General features: G+C 40.1%; 1 protein-coding gene across 1 annotated transcript in view; it reads right to left on the bottom strand.

The window, feature by feature from the left end:
- Window positions 1–22,375, bottom strand: part of galnt16 (UDP-N-acetyl-alpha-D-galactosamine:polypeptide N-acetylgalactosaminyltransferase 16) — a 160,923-nt gene that overhangs the window by 87,610 nt on the left and 50,938 nt on the right. The window contains exons 3-5 of the mRNA XM_034194931.1: window positions 21,327–21,425; window positions 21,174–21,241; window positions 14,888–14,953 (exon numbers count right to left, since the gene is read on the bottom strand). Coding sequence (XP_034050822.1) covers window positions 14,888–14,953; window positions 21,174–21,241; window positions 21,327–21,425 — 233 coding nt within the window. The remainder of the gene's footprint in view (window positions 1–14,887; window positions 14,954–21,173; window positions 21,242–21,326; window positions 21,426–22,375) is intronic.

Below are 22,375 nucleotides of genomic sequence, written 5' to 3' on the forward strand. Positions count from 1 at the left end.
TCATGTTGGTTTCTCCTTGTGTTCTTATTTTAACATCTAATCCATGTGTTTTAGTTGCTTTTCTTCCCGTTTCTTGGGTTTCCAGGTTCACGTGCACTATGGTTTCCTCCTTGATTGTTTTATTCACTATATAACCCTGCACACCCCATTACTCCACTGCCAGATTGTCTCGCTCCTATACTTATTCTCTAATTGTTTACTTATGTTTGATCATCCGTTGTTGACCGATGCTGCCATCTGTTGGACTGTTCACCTCGTATGATGATCTTACTTGCCCTGCCCCTCTGGCTGTTTTCCTGGGTAACCCAACTGCTAAAACCCTGACAGACACTGTCGCTCATTGGACTGCCTCCTTGTTGCCGGATCCATAGCTCTCGACCATAGGTAACCCTGTTCTCTCTTTCCACCAGGACAATATTTGCTTCTTCTTTTGCTTTTTTTTTTTTTGATCAGGGGTCTGTGATTAAGTAAGCCATCAGCGTTATAAGTGCTTAACTCAGCTCCTCAAGTGCCGCAATCAGTATATCCAATGATTTGGCAAAGATCACAGCATCATCTGCAAAGTTGAGGTCAGGAACTCTTTTCTCGTCAAGTCACTTGGGGCCTGGATTTTGAATTTAGGCTTTCAGAAATGTTTGTTTTTAATTGTTTGTTGGATGAAACACTCTACTTGCTAACTTAGATACACTGCAGTTATTGAGAGGTAATATTTTGAATCATTTGACATCTAAATGATATTGCACAATTTTTTTTTATTTTTTTTATTTTTTTTGCTACATGCAGGAAGTTACTCAGAGATGTACCACACAATGCCAGACACACTCACTTTGCAAATATGAAACTACACAGAATAAGGATGATCAAACAAAGCTGGGAGGATTAGGAGGAAGTGTTGCTGACTGCAATTCAAGGAGCACATTGTTTACACAAAAACAATAAGGCCTAAAAATGTACCAACAATACAGACGTATGCAGAACTCTGCTGCGAAATAACCTTCACTGGACACTTCTGTCTTTCATTTGTGCCACAGTGACACAGCAGAGGGGAAACAAGCTACCAAAGTGCTCCTGTAACATTTGGCTCAAACCTTCATCACACATAGCAACAATGTGCAGGAATCAAGCAGAATCTGCTGGAATAGGAAAAAAAATACCCAAACGTCAAGGCGCAATCGGGAGGGACAGACAGGCAGTCAGACAGTCGTGTACAACTGCTGGACGACCACGTAGAGTGTGGGTGGATCTGGTCTGGACTGAGTCTTGCACCCTTGCATGGCCGCAGCCCAAATGTTGTTGGACAACAGTACAAAGACACAGAGTGCTGTCAGACTGCACCAAGATCACAAATAAAGCGCTCAGACTGCTGAACGAATGCACCCAAATGCTGTCACTCGCTCACTCACTCACTCATTTTCTCCCTCATGCACACTGACCTCTGAGCAGGACACTGCGCTGGCAGGTGGGACATGTGTGTCCCACACATGATGGACTGTCAGCACTGTCCTCACAGACACAGCATGGCAACAGCGATGTGATGAGCATGCAGAGTACACTGAGGGGCTGCAGGGCAGCGCCTGACATGGAATGTATTTATGCCCTGGTGGATGAGGCATTTGTGAGCCAAGAGGGACTTTATCACAGGCTGCTGCCCCCTGGCCGTACTGTGACGTGCACCTGGGGCTGTAAAGAAGGTTCACATGTTTTCACATGTTTATTTATGGTGTCATGGGCTGGCAAAACAGTTACCCAGTCATTCTTCCGACAGAGTTCAATGGTAGACACGTCATAATGTGTGTATTACAGGGGTGACATCCCGTTCAGCTGTGCTGTGGGCAGCTGAACAGCAAGCCCCTGAAGTGCACAATGATGCATAGACTCGCAGTGACAGATGGTGCTTTCAGTTTGATTGTGCAATGTTCACGTCCACTTCACATGATGGATGCGTGCCACATGCATGTTGCATATCCACATTTCCTTTGTGCTCCCTGAACAGGATCCAGTGGAGGTGCATGTATGTGACACAAGGGGGACATGCTGGCAGGATATGACATGGTCAATCCATTTTGAGGTTCCCCCGACTGCAATCAGATTGTTCCAAATGCTGTTATGATGGCGTATGAATATATAGATTGCAGAGAGATTGTGCTTAGACTGCACTGACAGCAGTTGGATGGGTTTCCCACCTGGACTGCGCCATGAGTGTTTTGCACATGTGCAAAACACTTGAGGCAGCGTGTAAATGGGTCCGACCATGTTGACTGCTCTGAGACAGCTGTCTGATGTTTTCAGACCGCACCTAGACACTTTTCAGATGCTGGTCGATTCGTCATTCGGACGCCATTTGGCCTCGTTTGTGTTATGTGTGACGGGAGTATCATGGACAAAGAAACCTTAATCCTAAAGGGTGCAAGCAGTAAAACACTGCAGCAAAAAGAAAAAAAGGCACCAAATTCAATTAATGAGCACCAATACAAAAGATTGAATATATCTCTCAGGCTGCCTTAAAGGAACTTTTATGCTTTCAGTGTATTTGTGATAAGTTAATGGTTCAGCCCATAAAAATAAAAAAGTGCCACTCTGCTCTTCATTGTTTCAACAGCAGGCTCATTTAACGCTCTGCTGCTTAATGACCTGAGGCATAAAGCCAGAAACAACCAGTGATGCATGAAGGTGTTAAACTATTCACAGAGAACATTAAGAGGAATTGTGATATTGGAGATGCTCTTTACATTTTTGTTCAGCAAAGGCTGCACTTTCTGCTTAAAGCTCCAATCTGTAGGATTTGGGGGTGTTTAGAAGAAGAATCAGAAGAAGTTTATTGCCATTGCCAGTGAACAGGACTCACAGACTATGAATTTGCTTTGGTACAATGGTGCAACATTAAGAAGAAATAAAATGCTAAGATAAAATATAACATATGTGTCAACATAAGATAAAATCTAAGATAAAAAAAAAAAGAAATATGAAATATGAAAGGCTGTGTGCAACAGAAAAAACAGTGCAGTGGGAGGAGTGCAATTAAAAACCAAAGTACACTGTCTAAAGTGACCCGTGATAAGATGATAAAGTGACAGAGTTAAGCTTAAGGTGACTGAGTTATGAGGAGTTCATGAGTCTAACGGCAGAGGGGAAGAAACTGTTCTTATGGCGGGAGGTTCTGGTCCGGATGGACCGTAGCCTCCTGCCCGAGGGGAGTGGTTTGAACAGAACGTGTGCAGGGTGAGAAGGGTCAGCTGTGATCCGACCTGCTCGGCCCAGAGTCCTGGAGACGTGTAGGTCGTGGAGAGATGGAAGGCTACAGCCGATCACCTTCTCAGCAGAGGCCACAATGCGCTGCAGTCTGTGTCTGTCCCTGGCTGTGGCCCCGGCGTACCACACCATGATGGAGGAGCAGAGGATGGACTCGATGATGGCCGTGTAGAACTGCACCATCAGCTGGACAGGCAGCTTGGCCTTCTTCAGCTGCCGCAGGAAGTACATCCTCTGCTGGGCCTTCTTGATGAGGGAGCTGATGGTTGACTCCCACTTGAGGTCCTGGGTGATGGTGGTGCCGAGGAAGCGGTGACAGACCACAGTGGTGATGGGGCTGTTGGTGAGGGCGAGGGAGAGCAGGGGGGCTGTGGCTTTCCTGAAGTCCACGATCATCTCCACTGTTTTCTGGGCGTTGAGCTCCAAGTTGTTGCTGCTGCACCAGGTCACCAGCCGGTCCACCTCCCTCCTGTAGGCAGACTCATCCCCATCTGAAATGAGTCCGATGAGGGTGGTGTCGTCCGCAAACTTGATGAGCTTTACAGAGTCGTGGCTGGAGGTGCAGCAGTTAGTGTAGAGGGAGAAGAGCAGAGGGGAAAGGACACAGCCCTGTGGAGATCCTGTGCTGAGAGCCCGAGTATTCGAGACATTCTTTCCCAGCCTCACACGCTGACTCCGGTCCGTCAGGAAGTCTGTGATCCACCTGCAGGTGGAGTTGGGCACATGGAGCAGAGAAAGCTTGTCCTGGAACAAAGCTGGAAGGATGGTGTTGAATGCAGAGCTGAAGTCCACAAACAGGATCCTAGCGTAGGTTCCTGGGGAGTCCAGGTGCTGCAGGATGGAGTGCAGGGCCAGGTTTATGACGTCATCTACAGACCTGTTGGCTCTGTAGGCACACTGCAGGGGGTCCAGGAGGGGGTCGGTGATGGACTTCAGGTGGGATAAAACCAGGCGTTCGAAGGTCTTCATGACTACAGACGTGAGAGCCACAGGCCTGTAGTCATTAAGTCCAGTGATGCGTGGTTTCTTGGGGACTGGAAGTATGATTGAGGACTTGAAACAGACTGTAACATGGCATGACTCCAGGGAGGTGTTGAAGATCCCCGTGAAGACTGGGGCCAGCTCATCAGCGCAGTGTCTCAGGGTGGCAGGAGAGACACAGTCTGGGCCCGGGGCCTTACGTGGATTCAGCCTTTTGAAATGTCTCCTCACGTCCTCCTCTTGGACCGAGAGGGCAACAGGGGGAGTGGGGAGGGCAGCAGTGAGAAGGGGGAGGTAGAGAGTGTTTGAATATCCAGTTGTGTGGGGGGTGGGGAGGTGTGAGTCCTTGTCTTCAAACCGTGAATAGAAGACGTTCAGGTCGTTGGCCAGCTTGAGGTCGTCAATAGACTGAGGTGCTTTGGGCTTGTAGTTGGTGATCTCTTTCAGCCCCCTCCACACAGAGGCCGAGTCGTTGGCAGAGAACCTTTGCTGCAGACGTGAGCTGTACATGGATTTAGCCTTTGCCACCTCCTTGCTAAATCTGTACTTTGCACCTCTATAGCTGTCTCTGTCTCCTTCTCTGAAAGCCACCTCTTTCTGCTGACGGAGCTGCTGGAGTTTAGGTGTGAACCAGGGCTTGTCATTGTTATATCTCACCCTGGTACGCTGTGGGATGATGCTGTCTTCACAGAAATGAATATATGATGTCACAGTGTCCGTGTAGTCATCTAGACTGTCTGTTGAAGCCTCAAACATATCCCAATCCGTGGTGGCCAAGCACGCACGTAGCTCCTCTACAGCTTCATTGCTCCACACTTTAGACGTCCTCACAACAGGTTTAGAGAGTTTAAGTCTCTGTCTGTACGTGGGGATCAAGTGGACCATCACGTGATCTGATAGTCCCAAAGCTGCATGGGCTACCGCTCGGTACGCACCACTCACTGTCGTGTAACAATGATCTAACGTGCTCCCTTCTCTGGTCGGGCATTTAACAAACTGTTTGTATTTTGGTAATTCCTGACTGAGATTCCCTTTGTTAAAATCACCGAGAATTATAACAAGAGAGTCCGGAAAGTCTCTCTCCACGCTCATAATCTGATCCGCGAGCACGTCCGCGCTCGGTGGAATATACACAGAGCAAAGTATGAAAGAGCAGAAATGAGCAGAAATTGAATACAGAATTCATGACCCATCTGTGGGAAGTGTGGTGGGCTAGTGGTTTCCACTGTTCCCTCACAGTAAGAAGGTCGTGGGATCGCTTCCCACCTGGTCCTTTCTGTGTGGAGTTTGCATGTTCAGTTGATTGGCTGAATTCACCCAACTGAGCTCATCTGGTTTGAGTAGCGCAGGGACAAATGGAAAACCTACAGTACTTTGGGTCTTGAGTACCAGGACTGGAAACACTGCAGTATCCCACAATGGACACACATATTCCATCTTTTGCATTTTGCAGCAAGGCCAGAAGACTGAAAAAAAAAGGGAATCTGTGGTGGCTCTCCTCTTCTACTGGCTACTAGTACAGGCAACTGCGTTTGAAACATGTATATTGTTTATTACAAGAGAAGACAAGTGGCGATAAAACCATGTTGCCAAAGAAGCAAAAACATGAAGGAAACAATTTTTGGAGCTTGCAGACTGCATTTCTACGACATCACCACTAGGTGGCACTGAATTCTCCACACTGTAGCTTTAAATAATGACAAAGTCCATTTAACTTTTCTTATTTAGGCTGTGAATATTTAATAGAATAACAGTTTGACAAAAACAATAAAATAACACTTTTCTAAATTAGTAATAATAAATTTAGAACTGCTGGAGTAAAAAAAAAACTATTTAATATTACTTTGTCAGCGCAGAATCATCCATATTTACTGGATTAAAAGAGTCCCAGTAAACCTATTATCATTCTACATTTTGGTTTTGGGCATTGAACATGACTCTGAAGGCCCCACACATGCACCAAGGCTCTGGAACTGTTGGCATAGATTCTGCATATTCCATATAACATTGTGGAATAGTTTGTATAAATCCTGCATATTCCATATAACACACTGGAACTGTTGTCATAAATCCTACATATTCCATATAACACTTGAACTGTTGTCATAAATCCGCCACATTCCATATAGCACTCTGGAACTGTTGTCATAAATCCTACATATTCCATATAACACTCTGAAACTGTTGTCATAAATCCTACATATTCCGTATAACACTCTGGAACTGTTTGCATAAATCCTGCATATTCCATATAACACCCTGGAACTGTTGACATAAATCCTGAATATTCCATATAACACTCGAGCTGTTGGTATAAATCCTGCATATTCAATATAACACTCTGGAACTGTTTGCATAAATCCTGCATATTCCATATAATACCCTGGAACTGTTGTCATAAATCCTGAATATTCCATATAACACTCTGGAGCTGTTGGTATAAATCCTGCATATTCCATATAACACCCTGGAACTGTTGTCATAAATCCTGCATATTCCATATAGCACTCTGAAACTGTTGTCATAAATCCTGAATATTCCATATAGCACTCTGAAACTGTTGGCATAAATCCTACATATTCCGTATAACACTCTGGAACTGTTTGCATAAATCCTGCATATTCAATATAGCACTCTGAAACTGTTGGCATAAATCCTGCATATTCCATATAACACTTGAACTGTTGTCATAAATCCGGCACATTCCATATAGCACTCTGGAACTGTTGTCATAAATCCTACATATTCCATATAGCACTCTGGAACTGTTGTCATAAATCCTACATATTCCATATAACACTCTGAAACTGTTGTCATAAATCCTACATATTCCGTATAACACTCTGGAACTGTTTGCATAAATCCTGCATATTCCATATAATACTTGCACTGTTGGCATAAATCCTGCATATTCCATATAACACTCGAGCTGTTGGTATAAATCCTGCATATTCAATATAACACTCTGGAACTGTTTGCATAAATCCTGCATATTCCATATAATACCCTGGAACTGTTGTCATAAATCCTGAATATTCCATATAACACTCTGGAGCTGTTGGTATAAATCCTGCATATTCCATATAACACCCTGGAACTGTTGTCATAAATCCTGCATATTCCATATAGCACTCTGAAACTGTTGTCATAAATCCTGCATATTCCATATAGCACTCTGAAACTGTTGGCATAAATCCTACATATTCCGTATAACACTCTGGAACTGTTTGCATAAATCCTGCATATTCAATATAGCACTCTGAAACTGTTGGCATAAATCCTGCATATTCCATATAACACCCTGGAATTGTTGTCATAAATCCTGCATATTCCATATAGCACTCTGAAACTGTTGGCATAAATCCTGCATATTCCATATAACACCCTGGAACTGTTGACATAAATCCTGAATATTCCATATAACACTCTGGAGCTGTTGGTATAAATCCTGCATATTCAGTATAACACTCTGGAGCTGTTGGTATAAATCCTACATATTCAATATATCACTCTGGAACTGTTGGTATAAATCCTGCATATTCAATGTAACACTTGAACTGTTGGCATAAATCCTGCATATTCCATATAACACCCTGGAACTGTTGACATAAATCCTGAATATTCCATATAACACTCTGGAGTTGTTGGTATAAATCCTGCATATTTAATATAACACTCTGGAACTGTTTGCATAAATCCTGCATATTCCATATAACATTCTGGAACTGTTGCCATACAGTAAATCCTGCATATTCCCCATAACATTCTGGAACTGCTGACATAAATCCTGCATATTCCATATAACACTCTGGAATTGTTGGCATAAATCCAGCATTTTCCATACAACACTGTGGAACTGCTGGCAAAAATCCTGCATATTCCATATAACACCCTGGAACTGTTGACATAAATCCTGAATATTCCATATAACACTCTGGGGCTGTTGGTATAAATCCTGCATATTTAATATAACACTCTGGAACTGTTTGCATAAATCCTGCATATTCCATATAATACTTGAACTGTTGGCATAAATCCTGCATATTCCATATAACACCCTGGAACTGTTGACATAAATCCTGAATATTCCATATAACACTCTGGAGCTGTTGGTATAAATCCTGCATATTTAATATAACACTCTGGAACTGTTTGCATAAATCCTGCATATTCCACATAACATTCTGGAACTGTTGACATACAGTAAATCCTGCATATTCCCCATAACATTCTGGAACTGCTGACATAAATCCTGCATATTCCATATAACACTCTGGAATTGTTGGCATAAATCCAGCATTTTCCATACAACACTGTGGAACTGCTGGCATAAATCCTGCATATTCCATATAACACCCTGGAACTGTTGACATAAATCCTGAATATTCCATATAACACTCTGGAGCTGTTGGTATAAATCCTGCATATTTAATATAACACTCTGGAACTGTTTGCATAAATCCTGCATATTCCATATAATACTTGAACTGTTGGCATAAATCCTGCATATTCCATATAACACCCTGGAACTGTTGACATAAATCCTGAATATTCCATATAACACTCTGGAGCTGTTGGTATAAATCCTGCATATTTAATATAACACTCTGGAACTGTTTGCACAAATCCTGCATATTCCATATAACATTCTGGAACTGTTGCCATACAGTAAATCCTGCATATTCCCCATAACATTCTGGAACTGCTGACATAAATCCTGCATATTCCATATAACACTCTGGAATTGTTGGCATAAATCCAGCATTTTCCATACAACACTGTGGAACTGCTGGCAAAAATCCTGCATATTCCATATAACACTCTGGAATTGTTGGCATAAATCCAGCATTTTCCATACAACACTGTGGAACTGCTGGCAAAAATCCTGCATATTCCATATAACACTCTGGAACTGTTGGCATAAATCCTGCATATTCCATATAAAACTCTGAAACCGCTGGCATAAATCCCGCATATTCCGCATTACACTCTGGAACTGTTGGTATAAATCCTGCATATTCCGTAGAACATTCTGGAACTGTTGACATAAATCCTGCATATTCCGTATAACATTCTGGAACTGTTGACATAAATCCTGCATATTCCGTATAACACTCTGATCCACTGGCATAAACCCCCAATATTCCATATAACACTCTGGAATTGTTGGCATAAATCCTGCATATTCCATATACCACTCTGGAACTGTTGACATAAACCCTGAATATTCCATATAACGCTCTGGAATTGTTATCTTAAACCCTGAATATTCGCTATACCACTCTGGAACTGGTGACATAAATCCTACATCTTCCATATAACACTCTGGAACTGTTGGCATAAATCCTGCATATTCCATATAAAACTCTGAAACTGCAGGCATAAATCCCGCATATTCCGCATTACACTCTGGAACTGTTGGTATAAATCCTGCATATTCCGTAGAACATTCTGGAACTGTTGACATAAATCCTGCATATTCCGTATAACATTCTGGAACTGTTGACATAAATCCTGCATATTCCGTATAACACTCTGATCCACTGGCATAAACCCCCAATATTCCATATAACACTCTGGAATTGTTTGCATAAATCCTGCATATTCAATATAGCACTCTGAAACTGTTGGCATAAATCCTGCATATTCCATATAACACCCTGGAATTGTTGTCATAAATTCTGCATATTCCATATAGCACTCTGAAACTGTTGGCATAAATCCTGCATATTCCATATAACACCCTGGAACTGTTGACATAAATCCTGAATATTCCATATAACACTCTGGAGTTGTTGGTATAAATCCTGCATATTTAATATAACACTCTGGAACTGTTTGCATAAATCCTGCATATTCCATATAACATTCTGGAACTGTTGCCATACAGTAAATCCTGCATATTCCCCATAACATTCTGGAACTGCTGACATAAATCCTGCATATTCCATATAACACTCTGGAATTGTTGGCATAAATCCAGCATTTTCCATACAACACTGTGGAACTGCTGGCAAAAATCCTGCATATTCCATATAACACCCTGGAACTGTTGACATAAATCCTGAATATTCCATATAACACTCTGGAGCTGTTGGTATAAATCCTGCATATTTAATATAACACTCTGGAACTGTTTGCATAAATCCTGCATATTCCATATAATACTTGAACTGTTGGCATAAATCCTGCATATTCCATATAACACCCTGGAACTGTTGACATAAATCCTGAATATTCCATATAACACTCTGGAGCTGTTGGTATAAATCCTGCATATTTAATATAACACTCTGGAACTGTTTGCATAAATCCTGCATATTCCACATAACATTCTGGAACTGTTGACATACAGTAAATCCTGCATATTCCCCATAACATTCTGGAACTGCTGACATAAATCCTGCATATTCCATATAACACTCTGGAATTGTTGGCATAAATCCAGCATTTTCCATACAACACTGTGGAACTGCTGGCATAAATCCTGCATATTCCATATAACACCCTGGAACTGTTGACATAAATCCTGAATATTCCATATAACACTCTGGAGCTGTTGGTATAAATCCTGCATATTTAATATAACACTCTGGAACTGTTTGCATAAAACCTGCATATTCCATATAATACTTGAACTGTTGGCATAAATCCTGCATATTCCATATAACACCCTGGAACTGTTGACATAAATCCTGAATATTCCATATAACACTCTGGAGCTGTTGGTATAAATCCTGCATATTTAATATAACACTCTGGAACTGTTTGCACAAATCTTGCATATTCCATATAACATTCTGGAACTGTTGCCATACAGTAAATCCTGCATATTCCCCATAACATTCTGGAACTGCTGACATAAATCCTGCATATTCCATATAACACTCTGGAATTGTTGGCATAAATCCAGCATTTTCCATACAACACTGTGGAACTGCTGGCAAAAATCCTGCATATTCCATATAACACTCTGGAATTGTTGGCATAAATCCAGCATTTTCCATACAACACTGTGGAACTGCTGGCAAAAATCCTGCATATTCCATATAACACTCTGGAACTGTTGGCATAAATCCTGCATATTCCATATAAAACTCTGAAACCGCTGGCATAAATCCCGCATATTCCGCATTACACTCTGGAACTGTTGGTATAAATCCTGCATATTCCGTAGAACATTCTGGAACTGTTGACATAAATCCTGCATATTCCGTATAACATTCTGGAACTGTTGACATAAATCCTGCATATTCCGTATAACACTCTGATCCACTGGCATAAACCCCCAATATTCCATATAACACTCTGGAATTGTTGGCATAAATCCTGCATATTCCATATACCACTCTGGAACTGTTGACATAAACCCTGAATATTCCATATAACGCTCTGGAATTGTTATCTTAAACCCTGAATATTCGCTATACCACTCTGGAACTGGTGACATAAATCCTACATCTTCCATATAACACTCTGGAACTGTTGGCATAAATCCTGCATATTCCATATAAAACTCTGAAACTGCAGGCATAAATCCTGCATATTCCGCATTACACTCTGGAACTGTTGGTATAAATCCTGCATATTCCGTAGAACATTCTGGAACTGTTGACATAAATCCTGCATATTCCGTATAACATTCTGGAACTGTTGACATAAATCCTGCATATTCCGTATAACACTCTGATCCACTGGCATAAACCCCCAATATTCCATATAACACTCTGGAATTGTTGGCATAAATCCTGCATATTCCATATACCACTCTGGAACTGTTGACATAAACCCTGAATATTCCATATAATGCTCTGGAATTGTTATCTTAAACCCTGAATATTCACTATACCACTCTGGAACTGTCGACATAAACCCTGAATATTCCATATAATGCTCTGGAATTGTTATCTTAAACCCTGAATATTCACTATACCACTCTGGAACTGGTGACATAAATCCTGAATATTCCATATAATACTCTGGAGCTGTTGGTATAAAATCTGCATATTCAATATAACACTACTTTGTGAGAATGCAGTATGCGAATATTTTGAAAATATCGTATTTTGAAAATATCAGTTTCATGCTCCAGAGACCATACTCATTTGTCCCAGGTTCTTAAAATCAAGTTGTTTTGATGATTCGGCCACAGTATTGTTTCTCTCAGCTCGCTTGAACGCATCACAGTTTATAAACCGCTCACAGCTGCTTACTCTCAAAAGTCACAGGCAGCTTTGAAATACTCCCCCTTTTTTCTGCATCTTCTTGATTCTCTGTTTTGTCATGGACCTGAGTTGCATCCCCTTTTTGTGGTTTTACTGCGGATTTATACACTCTGCCTGCACTGCCTGTGTAGTCAGTCGTCTGCACAGATCATATTATCAGATACAGGCTCCCCTGAGAAATTTAGAGCATGATGGCAAAAGAAGACCGGTGAGGGCGGGGAGTCCAGAGGTGGGGGCGACCCCCCCCCCCCCAACCCTTGTCGCGGAGAAGCCTTTTTCAAATACCAATGGGAGCCATTTCATGTAACTTCAGCTTTACATCTTATCTAAAATTACAAACCAAGATGTTGACTGCACTGAAAAGGATATCATCAGTTTCTTTGGCTCCCATGGCTGCTCTCCAACTCGCAGATGAAGCAAAAGGATGTGTACTTTAATCATGTTTAACTATTCAAAAAACACCTTTATCATGTTGATAAACGCTGATCAAATCTGATCAGCGTTATCATGATATGTTCTCATGTAAATCTGTTTGGTTGTGTTTATTGCTTTTCTTTGTTTTGCACTTTTGTCACTGGTTCATTCTTTGGCTATCATCTGTTTTGTATTGTATTCCTTCACTCTGGGTCCTTTAAGTTACTTTAGTCTTAGTTTAGTTCTGTTTATCACATTTATTGTATAATGCTTGGTCACAGGTTTTTGTCATTATTTATCTTCAGTGTTGCTTATCTGATTATGTTCCATTTGTTATTCATTGCATTTTCTGTTAATCCGTTATCTTGTTGCATTATTCTGTATTCGCCGGGTTTGGTTTATTAGTGGTTTAACCAATAGTTTGTTTTGCCTTCATCAGTTATTGTATTTTGTCTCAGCCAGTATCTGTTTCATCCTAGTTTGATTCAATATTAAATTCGATTTTCCCCCCTCTTTAGACTAGTCACAGTATTTCTTAGTTCTGCTCCGTTTTGTTTTTCTCACGCATTACTGTTTGTCCAGAACACATCACGTTATTCAGTTAGTTTTTCTGTCACCTACTTATCTTGCTTTGCACCGCTTTGTTTTTCCCTGTTTTTCCTTTGTTTCACCCTGATTAGTTTGCTCCTATTAATACCCTCACAGTTCCACAGCTCATTGCCCAATTGTTGACTTTGTTCACTTCCTCGCCTCTTGTTTTTGTCCAGTTTACTCTTGTGTGTTTTGACCTTGCTTTTGTGCTCTGACCTCCGCCTTGCCGTATCCTGAATTCCACCTGTAGTTTGACTCTGCCTTTGTTTTGCCTGCTTTATACCTCGACACTGTGTGAACGAACCCTGCCTGGTTTATGGACCACGTCCCAGACTGTACCATGTCTCAAACCTCTGCTTCCATGTCTGACTACCTGTGTACTGAACCCAATGCCTGGTTTCAAGATAAAGCCTTTTATTCATCTAAACCAACCATGCCTGTGAGTCTGCACTGGTCTCCTACTGCTTCTGGTTTCAGCCCACCACGAGTCCTGACATAATTAGATTATTCTATACTGTGAATAAACTGTTGAATCAAAACTACTATTTAAATTTCTTTGCTCATTTAATCATTCATAAACAACTTCATCATCATCTCATCTTGGCATGCTAAAACATTTTGGGAAATTCCTTTGTTTACACAAAAACATATTAAAATTTCTGCTTTTTTGGTCTGTTTTTCAGAGTTTTACCAAAAAAAAAAACCAAACAAAAAAAAACAAGCAATTTATATCATTAATATATAACCTATCAAGTTACTGATTAGTGGTAGCTGCAATGAAATGTTTTAGCATTTTATAGGTTTGGCATTATCACAATTAACTTTTCAGTTAGTGGATCAGTGGTTATCCAAGCAAACTTTTAAGTGAGTAATGTCCACCACCACTGTGAGTAGTTGCTTTTATGCAGCATTTTAAGATTGTGAAAAGGCAAATTTACCAGTAAAAAAAGTAATGGAACACAACAGGCCAAAGATCTGATGTAAGAATGATTTTTTTTTTAATTCCTCATTTTTATCTCATACGTATTATTGGTTGCATTAATTTGCTGCTTGCACGAGTTCACTGTTTCCTGAATGTGCTTCATAGTGATGACACTCAAGTCAAATCTGGAGCATGTACTGGTGATGCGCTTCGCCGCATCCACAACACCACAGAACCGCTGTGAGTCCTGGATGGCGACCACGCAGGCAGACAACCGTTCATTCCCACATCTCTATAATAACCATGTATCCGCTTCTGAAATTGGGCAACTCTCAAGTATTGACCTGAAACATTGTTTAAAAATGTGTAATATGGCAGCATTCATAGCATTCTGCTGGATTGCTTCTAAAAAAACAACAAAAAAAAAGGTGACATTGAGCCATTTTAGATTCCCCTTTTCCATAAAATACTTCCTCCTCCTGTCCCCCCCCGCCCTCAAACTCACCCTCTCTCCGGCCGTTCCTCAGGCAGAGCACTTTGGGGATTTGAGAGAGCAGCTGGCAGTCCTCAGCTGGAGGAGCAGAGCACAGGAGATGGGATGTTATGATGTGAAAAACATAGGACCTATTACAGCGTGTCACAAACATACTGAGAAACGACATTTAAAGTACATCCACCATGCTGACCTCCACGTGTCGCCACTGCCGAGCCATCACAGCTCTGCAAGCAATTACAATAACATAAACACCAAAAGTGCACAATTCTTTTTGATCCGAGTGGTCCAACAAAAAGAGACACATTTCACTGGGTAATCAAATTCAAAATGCGTTTTTCCATAAACAACTGGAGATCAGCCTCCTCACATCCTGCACGCCCCGTCGAAGCTGACCGACTGTTGATGCAAAAGATGGAATAACAAAAGTACACACACATGTTCACACTTGAGAGGATTAATATGAGTGTAGAGAGTGTGGGATTGTGGGTAGTGAGAGATACGGCCGTATGCTCCTAAAAACAAGCATGACAAGTTGTAATCTTCCTTGATTATGTTTGTTTGGTTCAAAATCTGTTTGTGCTCAAGCTGCCATATCACAGGGGTCTGTGTGTGTGTGTGTGTGTGTGTGTGTGTGTGTGTGTGTAGAGGAAGGTGGTGAGGGCAGAATCAGTGGGAAAGCACTCGGGGATAGAGATAGGACAGTCATCAATCTCATCCAATGAGATCCATCCATCAGGAAGGGCATCCAGCACAAATTTTGCCAAAGCAAACATGCAGATCATAAAGTAAATATACATAATGGTTCGGTCGGTCGGTTTGTCCATTAATTGGCGTTAATGGCAGCCTGCACTCACCTCTGTGTGCTTCCATGCAGTGACATGTGCTCAGTTTGTATCTACACAACGTGTTAAGTGTGTTTGAATTTGTAGTTTGTACATGTAGTAAATTCTTAGGCTTTGGAAAAGGCAAAGTATCCTGTGAATTGCACTCTTATCATGCTCCTGTTCTGTGGAATGATCTCCCTGCGTCAATAAAACAGTCAGATTCTGTGGAGACTTTCAAGTCCAGACTTAAGACGCACTTATTTTCCCTTTCATATGGCTAGCATACTGGTATAGTATGTTTTTATGCTTTTTAATCTTTTAATTCATTTTATTAGGAAACGGAGCGTGCTGCGGCCTCAACTTTATCTAAATTCTGGGTCTTTTAGTGAAGCTTAGGGCTAGTGGCCGGCGATCACCTTAGTATTTCTTCTGTTTTTCTTGTTGCTTAATGCTGACAAATTACACTGTATTTGTCTTTCTGATGCTTGTTTCGGCTTATTTTGCTTTCTCTCTGTTTGAGGTGCAGCTCCATCCAGAGATAGGTGTGGTATCTGTTCCAGAAACCGTCCTGTGCACCGGCAACTTTTCCTGTATGTTCGTTTTGTGAACTGTTTTGTAATTTGTGTCTGTAGCATGGCCCAAGCAGAGGGTCACCCCTTTGAGTCTGGTCTGCTTGAGGTTTCTTCCTCAGAGGGAGATTTCCTTACCACTGTTGCTCTGGGGGTTAGTAAGGTTAGAACTTACTTGTGTGAAGCGCCTCGAGGCAGCATTGTTGTAATTTGGTGCTATATAAATGAAAATAAATTGAAATTGAAATGTGTCCATCCCATCCTGCTGGCAACAAAATACAACCTCAATTCCAATGAAGTTTGGACGTTGTGTAAAATGTAAATAAAAACAGAATACAATGATTTGCAAATCCTCTTCAAGCTATATTCAACTGAATACACCACAAAGACAAGGTATGTAATGTTTAAACTGATAAACATTGTTTTTGTGCAAATATTTGCTCATTTTGAAATGGATGCCTGCAACACGTTTCAAAAAAGTTGGGATAGTGGTATGTTTACCACTGTGTTACATCACCTTTCCTTCTAATAACACTCAATAAGCATTTGGGAACTGAGGACACTAATTGTTGAAGCTTTGTAGGTGGAATTCTTTCCCATTCTTGCTTGATGTATGACTTCAGTTGTTCAACAGTCCGGGGTCTCCATTGTATTTTGCACTTCATAATGTGCCACACATTTTCAATAGGCAACAGGTCTGGACTGCAGGCAGGCCAGTCTAGTACCCGCATTCTTTTACTGCGAAGCCACGCTGTTGTAACACGTGCAGAATGTGGCTTGGCATTGTCTTGCTGAAATAAGCAGGGACATCCCTGAAAAAGACGTTGCTTGGATGGCAGAAAACTGGCAGCATGTGTTGCTCCAAAACCTGGATAGACCTTGACTTTGGTCACATGTACATTTTTATACGTTAACCAGTGGATTTCTTGACCCTGAGTATTTAGCCACTGGAATCAATATCCTCGATCAAGCTGAGAAAACCTCCCATTTTCTGCCACCATTTTTACAAATCTGCGATGGCCACCATGGTGGTTTCTGAGAAAATGGAATCAATCATTATCTGGTTGGCTATTGCATGTTCCTTCTAAAAATGTATAATTTTACTAATCTCCACAAAATTTCAACAAAATTTCACAGCCAACCTGACCACACAAAAAAAGTGAATTTTCTGTGTTTTTTGCAGTGTTATTTGTTGTCCTGGACTCTGATTCAACAAAGAAATTAATGGCACAGCGGTTCTATAAAACACATAAAGGCCTATAAAATAATGAAACAAGATGGCATTAATGGACCTGAAGCTTTGAAGTAACTGGTGAAAGTTTTGCAGTTCAAGTGTACTTCCTTTCACATGCAGATTTAATCAAAATGCATTATCAAAATAAAAAATATAACACAATGCTAAAATACTCTTGGCCGTATGAGCACTGTGTTCTTTATAATTTGCAGTTGTACAAATTACACGTAAGACAGTAGGATCTAAATAATTAATTAAACATGTAATAGCTCCTCTATCAATCAATCAATCAAAAATAATATTTATGTTTTAACGGTCACTAGCTTTTCCATAATATGAGAAAGGTGGCATTTCTAATCAAAAATGAAGTGAAGTTAGCAGCTAGCGACACCAGGAAGCAATGTCACTGTGCTAACATCCACAAGATCATATCGTATAATTAGGTACAGAATGTGATTTTTTTAACCTCTTAAAATACCTTGTAAAATAGGTCAAGGCTAGCAATCTTTGGACTCGTCCAAGGTCTGTGTCCCAAGAATGATCTCCGTTAATTTGAATACGCGGCAGTAACAGCACTGGACTTACGCTGAGCACAGACAGATGGACAGACAGACAAAAGCCTACGCAATACCTGATGGCCATATTTGTTAGCCTCGAATAATAATAATAAAAAAAAAAATCAAACATTGAATGGATTTTGTTTTCTCATCTATCTGGTCCACATGTGGTCCATCAAAGTTATGTTTCCCAGCATAGCTGCTGCAACACATCAGTATTGTGACACAGTTGGCTGGATTTTAGAAGCATTAAGTAACTTGAAAGAGTCAGAAAAGGACTAAACTTGACAAAGTCTAAACTGAGCATTTATCAAGAAAGAACACAGTATATTTTGGCATGAATCTGAATCCTACTGAACCTGGGAGAGGTCACTTAAAGTGATTTTTTTTTTATGGCCGTGATAATTTCCTTTTAATTGAGCCCTCAAATTAATAAAACATTTGCACATTTTCCTTTGTCTCTGGCAGTGATAATTTCTGAGCAAGTTTTCCTTTAATTGAGCCCGCAAATTAATAAAATGTGAGCACGTTATATGCCTAAATTGAGCTCTCAAATATGTATTTTGTGTTCACATTAAGTCTTTTCTGACATTTTCACACCATTCGTTGTCGAAAGCTATTGTACGGAGATTTGGGCTCCACAGTCAATCATTTCAAAGTGAATCGCTGTTTTAAATCAAATGACACCTCTTTCCAAACATTGTTTTACACACAACAAACTACAAGTGACCAAAATAAGATGTCCTCTGTAGCTGTAGTCCTCAGTTTTCATTTTGTAAATGTGAAGGTCATTTGCTTTTATTTGTAAATGTAAGCACAATATGACCGCTCATAACTCTTTGTAGTAGATTTAATGTATTTTGGGGAATCAGACAGCAGTGTGTGAATGAGGATTTTGTGTGTTAATGATTGTAAGAGCAAAATGAAGTTCAATCAGCCACTTTCAGCTGTGTGAAAAATTAGCTAACAGGCAAGCTTTAAATTAAAATATAACTTATTAAAGATTTACCAAATCAAACAGGAATGTGCCACGAGAGTGGTTTATCAACGGACGTGTGCAGTGTTTTAGTGCAGCAGATAACAGAATATTTGCAGAGGAATTCTTCAAATCCGGTTACAAGCACCAAAGTTTGACTGTGTTTACCCTTTGGTACATATTTTAGAAAAATAACAGCCATTTGAATTTTCAATAGGGGGCCAAGTAGGGGTCAATTGAAGAACTACATAGAGGTAAAAAAAAAAAAATGTTCCAATCATATTGAAAGCTACACCACATTATGTGTCTGATCACAAAGATTCCAAAAAGGTATAGTTTGGACAATCTGTGACTGAATGTTCTGGAGTTATGGGGTAAAAACAGCAAGCATGGCGACAAAGGTCACTTTCAGTTTGTACAGGAGTCAAAAGTTAAAGTTGCTCCAATTATGGTAAAACATGATGCAAATTATTGGTTGAGTTAGTAGGATTTAAAAAAAAGAATAGTTTGCACCATGTCTCATGCTTAGTTATTATGTTACGGGGTAACATATGTCACGTGTCATAGAATCCAATGGACATCGACATTGTTTGACCTTTACTTTGGAGACCAAACATTCAACACTGTCAGAACTATTCCATTTGTTAATCCTATTAGTTCAACCAATAATTTGCACCACGTTTTACCAAAACGGGAGCAACTTTAACTTTTGACCCCTGTACAAACTGAAAGTGACCTTTGTCACCATTCTTGCTGTTTTTACCCCATAACTCCAGAACATTCAGTTATAGATAGTCCAAACTATACATTTTTGGAATCTTTGTGATCAGACACATAATGTGGTATAGCTTTCAATATGATTGGAACATTTTTTGACTCCTATGCAGTTCTTCAATTGACCCCTACTTGGCCCCCATTGAAAATTCAAATGACTAACGTTATTTATCTACAATATGTACCAAAAGGTATACAAGGTCAAATTTTGGTGCTTGTAACCGGATCTGAATGACTCTTACAGCTATCTGCTGTACTATTTGGCACAAGCCCACATTCAGCACCGTTCGCGTTAAATGTTTGGTTTAAGGTGAAGATCTTCAAATGTGTGTTCCCACGACAGCATGATTACTCAGTGTTAATATACAAAAAGAGACAACAGACAATATGTTAATATACAAATATATAACTTACAATCTTAAGTTCATAGAACTTAATTCATTAAACCTTTACCAATTGTAATGGCTTCTTTTTAAGTATATGAACAGTTGTTCCAGAGAATGATTCACTATGCAAATGCTCAAACAACTAAATGATACAGATGTTTAAAAAAATTTTTTTTTTAATATTTTTTTTTTTATTTGTTTTATTTATTTTTTGTGGAAACTCATTCAATATCAAAATACCTAAAATACTAAACATTTGTTAACTAAAATGAATTGCAGTTTTGAAACATACCAAACACTAAATCAAACCATTAATACTGGAAGTGATTTACTATATTGAAATGGTAGAAGCACTAAGTAAAACAATTGCTTCAGGTAATGATTCGCTGTATTAGATTTGAACGCCTCCCAAAATAGTGCACCTTCAGAACCTTTATCTTTGGCCAAAATGAATCAATTGCTTGAGATAATAATTCACTGCTTTGAAATATTAGATGAACCAACTGTTTCAGGAAATGATTCACTGCTTCAAAATGCTAAAAACACTGTGAAATTTGTTTGGTAATACAATTTGGTGTGTCAAAACTCAAAATTAAACTGTTGCTTCTGAAATTGAATCGCCAATTCTAAATGAGTGAAATGTTAATATGAAACATTTGCTTCAGAAACTGAAAATTTCAAGATGATTAAAACAATAAATGCAATATTTGCTTCATAAAATTGTTAACCTTTTTAGCATGAGAAACAGGTCATCCAGAAAATTATTAACTGTTTCAAAACACTCAAAATAATCAAATGAGATTCAGAAAATTGTTCAGTTTCAAAATGCACAATGCAGCGATTGTTTCAGAACACTTGGTTCATGAAGTTAACTTGAACAACATGAAGTTAACTGAAGTTAAGAATCTCTTTCCCTGCTGTCTTTTAAGGACATTTCATCCAGTAAATCCTAAATGAGGGAGAAATCAAACTCACGGTCTGAACTGAAGTCATCAATCAGGATGATTTCCTGAATCAGAGATGATGGACTCCTCATCAAGACACTGAAGGAGCCAAAGAGACAGAAATAAGGGCATTAATGAGGAAGCAATCGCTCCTGTTGGACCATCTGTATTAGAATTAGGTTACCTTTTGATGGTGCGCAGGAGGGTGGAGCGAGCTTCGTTATGGAAAGTGATGATGATACTAGTGGAGGGAAGATCTGTGTCATAACTCAAGGAGGCACACCTGCAGAGGACGACACGCACAAACGAACATGTGAGCGTGTCGGGGAAACATCTGCAGACCACAGACACCTGTCTGGCTGGGAGACGCGCCGCGGCACCGTCTCTCTGCTGTTGCTGTAGTGACACATTAAGGTCTGGTTGCCAGGTAACAAGTGCAGAGATTTCCCAGGCTATTTTAATCTGCTACCTGTTGCTGGGAGCTTCAAGCAGAAGTCAGAGCACAGGTTTGATTAAATATTTGGATGTTGACCCTTTTTTTTTTCTTTTGGGTCATTTGAACTGCAACAATGACTGATGTGTTTTCATGAGCTTATCATGAGCCCTCTGTATCTACAAGGAATTGGGCACCCTCATGGAGGACTCCATTTTCATTTGCCATGTTGATAAAGCAGCCCAAAAGGAACATGTTTACAGCTGGAAGAGAAATGAAGGACCACAGTCATACATATTGCTTATTACCAGAGAAAGCAAAAAGGAGCATGAATTCCTGTTATCAAAGAAACAAAAACATAAAGGGAAAAAAAATTGTGACTGCCGATATGCACCGTAGTACAATAGATAACAGAATATCACTCACTCATCTTCAACCGCTTATCCAAAATCAGGTCATGGGGATAACAGAATATTTACAGTGGAATCTTGCAAATGGTGATACACAGTAAATTTTGCAAAATAAAATATACTCTGCCAGGTCCGAGTCCAAATAGAGTTAAGTACCGTCTGAAATCAGCTTTACCATCTTGTCAAATCACATTTTTCAACTCCAATAAGAGTCATTCACAGCATGATAGTGCTGATTTTACCCTGTGATTTAGCACCATGATGGAGTATATTTAATGCTATTTGGACTGAGACCAAATGTTATACTGGCACAGTATATTTTACTTTGCAAAATTTACTGCGTACAAGAACCAAACCTGGCACAAATACTCTTTCAACATTACTCTTTTT

The sequence above is a fragment of the Thalassophryne amazonica genome, chromosome 19, assembly GCF_902500255.1.
Source record: "Thalassophryne amazonica chromosome 19, fThaAma1.1, whole genome shotgun sequence".
Taxonomy (NCBI): domain Eukaryota; kingdom Metazoa; phylum Chordata; class Actinopteri; order Batrachoidiformes; family Batrachoididae; genus Thalassophryne; species Thalassophryne amazonica.